We start from the raw sequence: 6,000 nt of genomic DNA on the forward strand, positions 1-6,000 counted from the left end.
TTCTGAGGAGAGGTTGAGCCTTTGCTCTCTGGAGTTTAGAAGAATGAGAGGGGATCTTATTGAGACATCCAAGATTCTGTAGAGAGTCGACAGGATGGAAGCTGATTGGAGAATCTAGAACTGGGGGGGGGCACAATTTCAAAATAAGGGGTCTTCTGTTTGATGAGGAGGAGTTCCTTGTCTCTCTGGGTGGTCAGTGTTTGGAATTCTCTTCCCCAGACAGCAGTGGGGGTTGGGACACTGAGTATATTGAAGGCTGAGTCAGACAGAGTTTTGAATGACCAGGGAGCCGAGGGTTATGGGAGAGACAGACAGGAGAGTGGAGTTGAGGTCACCATCAGATCAGCAATGATCTTATTGAGTGGTGGAGTGGGCTTGAGGGGGGCCATGCTCCAATTTCTTATGTGATGGTAGACCCCACTCTGCATCCCAGAATTTCTGCTGTTACTACGATACATACGAACCATATCCCTTTAAAAAAGGGTGCTGGCAACTATCAGTTGCCGAGGGGGGAGAGATCACGGGGATCTTTCCCGAGGGGGAGATCACGGGGATCTTTCCCGAGGGGGAGATCACGGGGATCTTTCCCGAGGGGGAGATCACGGGGATCTTTCCCGAGGGGGAGATCACAGGGATCTTTCCCGAGGGGGAGATCACAGGGATCTTTCCCGAGGGGGAGATCACGGGGATCTTTCCCGAGGGGGAGATCACGGGGATCTTTCCCGAGGGGGAGATCACGGAGATCTTTCCCGAGGGGGAGATCACGGGGATCTTTCCCAAGGGGGAGATCTTGGGGATCTTTGCCGAGGGGGAGGTCGCGGGGATCTTTCCCAAGGGGGAGATTTTAGGGATCTTTGCCGAGAGGGAGGTCGCGGGGATCTGTTGTGTTTGCTGGCTGTCTGTTACCCTCCCTGATGACACTGCCTGTCCTCCCTGCAGCTGAAGCCCTCACTAAGCACGGGGTTTCCCACAAAGTGGACGACTCCTCTGGCTCCATTGGTAGACGGTACGCCCGGACAGATGAGATCGGTGTGGCTTTTGGCATAACCATCGACTTTGACACGGTGAACAAGGTGCCTCACACAGCCACACTGAGGGACCGCGACTCGATGAGGCAGATCCGTGCTGAGGTAGGTGCAAGGAGCAGGTTCTCTGATCACATGATAGCCACATGAATGGAGTGGGAATGGTGGGATACAAAAGAATGGTCTAGTTTGGACCAGGGAGCGGTGCGGGCTTGGAGGGACGAAGGGCCTGTTCCTGTGCTGTATTGTTCTTTGTACTTTGTTCTTTATCACATTCCCCTCCCGCCGTCGCTGGGCGTACACCTACTTTAATAAAACAGCCAGGGTGTCCAGATATCGGGAAACTTTGACTGCAGAGCCTGGGAAGCAGCTTTGCTGAGGAGGAGACTGTTCGCTCATTGCTGGTGACTACACAAGCTCTGCAGAATAATGAGGGTCACAGATAGGGTGGATAGGAAGAAACTTTCCCCTTAGTAGAGGGGTCAATAACCAGGGGGAATAGATATGGGGGAAGGGGCAGGAGATTTAGAAGGGATTTGAGGAAAAGGTTCTTCACTCAGAGGCTGGTGGGAATCTGGAACTCGCTGCCTGAAAGGGTGGTAGAGACGGGAGCAAAGAACAAAGAAAATTACAGCACAGGAACAGGCCCTTCGACCCTCCAAGTCTGCACTGACCATGCTGCCCGACTTAACTAAAACCCCCTACCCTTCCGGGGACCGTATCCCTCTATTCCCATCCTATTCATGTATTTGTCCAGACCCCCCTTACAAGTCACTACCGTATCCGCTTCCACTACCTCCCCCGGCAACGTGTTCCAGGCACCCACCACTCTGTGTAAAAAATCTGCCTCGTACATCTCTTTTAAACCTTGCCCCTCGCACCTTAAACCTATGCCACCTAGTAATTGACTCTTCCACCCTGGGAAAAAGCTTCTGACTATCCACTCTGTCCATGCCTCTCATAATCTTGTAGACTTCTATCGCCCCTCAACCTCTGTCGTTCCAGTGAGAACAAACCAAGTTTCTCCAACCTCTCCTCATAGCGAATGCCAGGCAACATCCTGGTAAATCTTTTCTGTACCCTCTCCAAAACCTCCACATCCTTCTGGTAGTGTGGCGACCAGAATTGAACACTATATTCCAAAGTGGGGCCTCAGTAAGGTTCTATAAAGCTGCAACATGATTTGCCAATTTTTAAACCCCGACCAATGAAGGCAAGCATGCCGTATGCCTTCTTGACTACCTTCTCCACCTGCATTGCCACTTTCAGTGACCTGTGTACCTGTTCACCCAGATCCCTTTGCCTATCAATACACTTAAGGGTTCTGCTATTGACTGTATATTTCCTATCTGTATTAGACCTTCCAAAATGCATTACGTCACATTTGTCCGGATTAAACTCCATCTGCCATCTCTCCGCCCAAGTCTCCAACTGATCTACATCCTGCTGTATCCTCTGATGGTCCTCATCGCTATCCACAAATCCACCAACCTTTGTGTCGTCTGCAAACTTACTACTCAATCCAGTTACATTTTCCTCCAAATCATTTATATATATTACAAACAGCAACGGTCCCAGCACTGATCCCTGAGGAACACCACTTGTCACAGCCCTCCATTCAGAAACGCATCCTTCCACTGCTACCCTCTGTCTTCTTTGACCGAGCCAGTTTTGTATCCACCTTGCCAGCTCACCTCTGATCCCAAGCGACTTCACCTTCTGCACCAGTCTGCCATGAGGGACCTTGTCAAAGGCCTTACTGAAGTCCATGTAGACAACATCCACTGCCCTACCCTCATCAATCATCTTCTTCACTTCCTCGAAAAACTCGATCAAGTTCGTGAGACATGACCTCCCCTTCACAAAACCATGTTGCCTCTCACTAATACGTCCACCCTCGCAACATTTAAGAAGCATTTAGATGAGCATTGGAAATGCCACAGCATACAAAGCTACGGACCAAGTGCTGAAAAATAGGAGTGGATAGATAGGTGTTTGATGGCCGCCGTAGGCAGGATGGGCTGAAGGGCCTCTTTCTGTGCGGTAAAACATTGTGATCCTCTGCACAGTAAGAAGTCTCACAACATAAGGTTAAAGTCCAACGGGTTTATTTGGAATCACGAGCTTTCGGAGCGCTGCCCCTTCCATCGGGTGAGAGAAACCTGAGGATTTTGCGAGTGGCTTTTGCTACCAAATAAACCTGTTGGACTTTAACCTGGTGTTGTGAGACTTCTTACTGTGTTTACCCCAGTCCAACGCCGGCACCTCCACATCATGGCAATCAATATTGTCAGAATCAGCAGCTTTAATGGTGATAAAAGTGTAATACACAGAGTAGCAAGTACGTAAGCTGGATATTTCCCCATGGTGAGCGGGTGACCTGGTCACCTTTACTCTGCTGCTACTTTCTAAATCAATCTTTATATCGACTCCTCCCGCTGCCCCACCTCTCCCTCAGCCTCATACAGCAACACAAGATCATGGGGCTGAGTTTTACACTCTGCTGCAGGTGGCTTTGTGGAGGGGGGTGGGTGTCTGTAAAACTCCTGTCGATCCGCAGAGTTATAATGTGGCGGAGGAGGCACCGAACAACCCACTTGCCCGTGCCCCATTTGAGACCCTGAAGTGGGTATTTAATGACCAGTAAAAGGCCGTTTCTTGCCCAACCTCCATTTCCGGAGCTGGTGGGAGGCCTGAAGAGACACCCTGTTCAGTCTCTCCATCAAGAACCCATTCCTTTCCTCACTCCGTTCCGCCCCCTCCCCTCCCGCCCCCCTCCCCTCGCGGCCCCTCCCCTCGCGGCCCCTCCCCTCGCGGCCCCTCCCCTCGCGGCCCCTCCCCTCGCGCCCCCTCCCCTCGCGCCCCCTCCCCTCGCGCCCCCTCCCCTCGCGCCCCCTCCCCTCGCGCCCCCTCCCCTCGCGCCCCCTCCCCTCGCGCCCCCTCCCCTCGCGCCCCCTCCCCTCGCGCCCCCTCCCCTCGCGCCCCCTCCCCTCCTACTCTCCAAAAGAGTATCTTACTCAGGGCCTCCCCTCCACCCTATTCCATAACCCGGCACATTTGGCACAGCCAATCAACCTAACACGCACATCTTCGGACTGTGAGAAGAAACCGAGCACCTGGAGGAAACCAGGTTCTTACCTGGTCCTGGATTCTGGGACTTTGAACCTGGTGACTGCGCTGCTGGGACAGCCGGGACTCTGAGGCAGGGCTTCTTCCTGAGTGAGGGGAGGAGCCCCGTCTACAATCAGTTTGTGCTCCGTGGAGAGTGAGATAGCTGCCGGGCAGCCAGTACCGGCGGGAATGCCTTCCCCGCTGACTCCTTGCATGACGGTGTGGGAAACCCCGTCATCTCGATCAACCTCCCATTCACACAATCATTCTCAGCCACTCAGTCCCACTGCAGCTGGTGTAGACACGGGGAGAAAGTGCAAACTCCACACAGACAGTGACCCGAGGCCGGAATTGTACCCAGGTCCCTGGCGCTGTGAGACAGCTGTGCTAACCACTGTACCACCGACATTCCTGGAGATGAGTTGGGTTGTTGGTGTCTGAGATCCCCTGAGCTAATGTAGCCATCCTGGTATCTGTGAAATCTTTCCTGCTCTGTTTCTCATCGTCCTGTTGCTTTCCTGCCATTGTCCAGTTTCTTTGGCTGCTGGACGGTTTGGGTTTTGGTGGGGAGGGAGGATGGGGGAGGCTTCTATGCCAGATTTTCTCACCCGCCCCCTCACACCCACTCGCTCCCCAATCTCCGGATTGCTGAGAGAGGAACGTATTCTGCTGATCCTGTAACTAGGGTAGGAGCTGCCTTTACCCAGTGAGTGGCTGAACCACTTCAGACCAGGATGTTTGTGGGTCTGATCCTCTGTCTAAGCAGCTTGGTGATTAGCAGCAAGAGCTCTGGTGGTTTCAGACCCACTCAGCACCTTCCACATCTGTCATTATGGCTTAAGCTTCCCAGGACCTGGGCTGTCAGACACTGAACGTAACCCCCCCAAGCCCTACAAAAGTGAGTATTTCAGTCTGATCAGAGTCTGGCACTGGGGCTCTGACTCTGAACGGGAGTTTGAGTCCATGGGCGGGAATTTACGGCCTTGCTCGGGTGAGATCGTAAAATCCCGCCCGAGGCCAACAGATTTCCGTTCTGCGAGCCTCCCCCTCCCCGGAATCAGAGCTGGGGAGGCGGTAACATTCCAACACATGTCTCTATCACACCAGCTCTCACCTCGAACTTTAGCCCTCATTCGATATTTTTCTCCGTTTCCTTTATCTTTAACTTTGATTTGATTTGATTTATTATTGTCACATGTATTAGCATACAGTGAAAAGTATTGTTTCTTGCGCGCTATACAGACAAAACATACCGTCTAAAGGTGTAAGATTTCCTTCCCTAAAGGACATTAGTGTTTAGACATTTTCTAAAGGTATTCATTGTTTAACGTTTTCTTTGCAGGTTTCGGAACTGCCGCAGGTTGTGCGAGATCTAGCCAACGGTTCCCTCACCTGGGCTGATATCGAGGCCAAGTATCCTCTGTTCGAAGGGCAGGAAACAAGCAAGAAAGAAAATTGATGTTTCCTCTCTGTATCTCCTTCTCCCGTCCTCTGTACAGCCGGGCACTGTGAGCCGTGCTGTGAATATCGGTCATACAGGTCTGATTGAAAGCACGTTCACAAACCAGTGACTGTCCCTCCCGTGGAAAGCCAGCCCCTCACTGCAGGATCATGCAAGAATTTAATCAGATTCTGTTCAGTAAATCCGGATGGTGAAATGGCTGATTGTGGTTTTTCTGCTCTGCTAACCCTCGACTCCAATTGCTTTTACAACTGAACATCTCGATTATAATGTGATGGTGCACTCTGTAGGAACACTGACCAGGTTAATTACTCTGCTAACAGGCACTCAGCAATTTACTGTCTCTTTCGTAAATGACCGGGGAGGAAGTTTCCATAGAATTGGAGACAAGGTCACCAGTCG

At 51.9% G+C, this 6,000-nt stretch overlaps 1 protein-coding gene across 1 annotated transcript in view; it reads left to right on the top strand.

Moving 5' to 3' along the window:
- gars1 (glycyl-tRNA synthetase 1) overlaps nucleotides 1–5,798 on the top strand; it is a 43,782-nt gene extending 37,984 nt beyond the window's left edge. The window contains exons 16-17 of the mRNA XM_078231165.1: nucleotides 940–1,130; nucleotides 5,479–5,798. Of these exons, the coding sequence (XP_078087291.1) occupies nucleotides 940–1,130; nucleotides 5,479–5,595 (308 nt within the window). The 3' untranslated portion in view covers nucleotides 5,596–5,798. The remainder of the gene's footprint in view (nucleotides 1–939; nucleotides 1,131–5,478) is intronic.
- The last annotated feature ends 202 nt before the right edge of the window (nucleotides 5,799–6,000 follow it).

The sequence above is a fragment of the Mustelus asterias genome, chromosome 2, assembly GCF_964213995.1.
Source record: "Mustelus asterias chromosome 2, sMusAst1.hap1.1, whole genome shotgun sequence".
Classification (NCBI taxonomy): domain Eukaryota; kingdom Metazoa; phylum Chordata; class Chondrichthyes; order Carcharhiniformes; family Triakidae; genus Mustelus; species Mustelus asterias.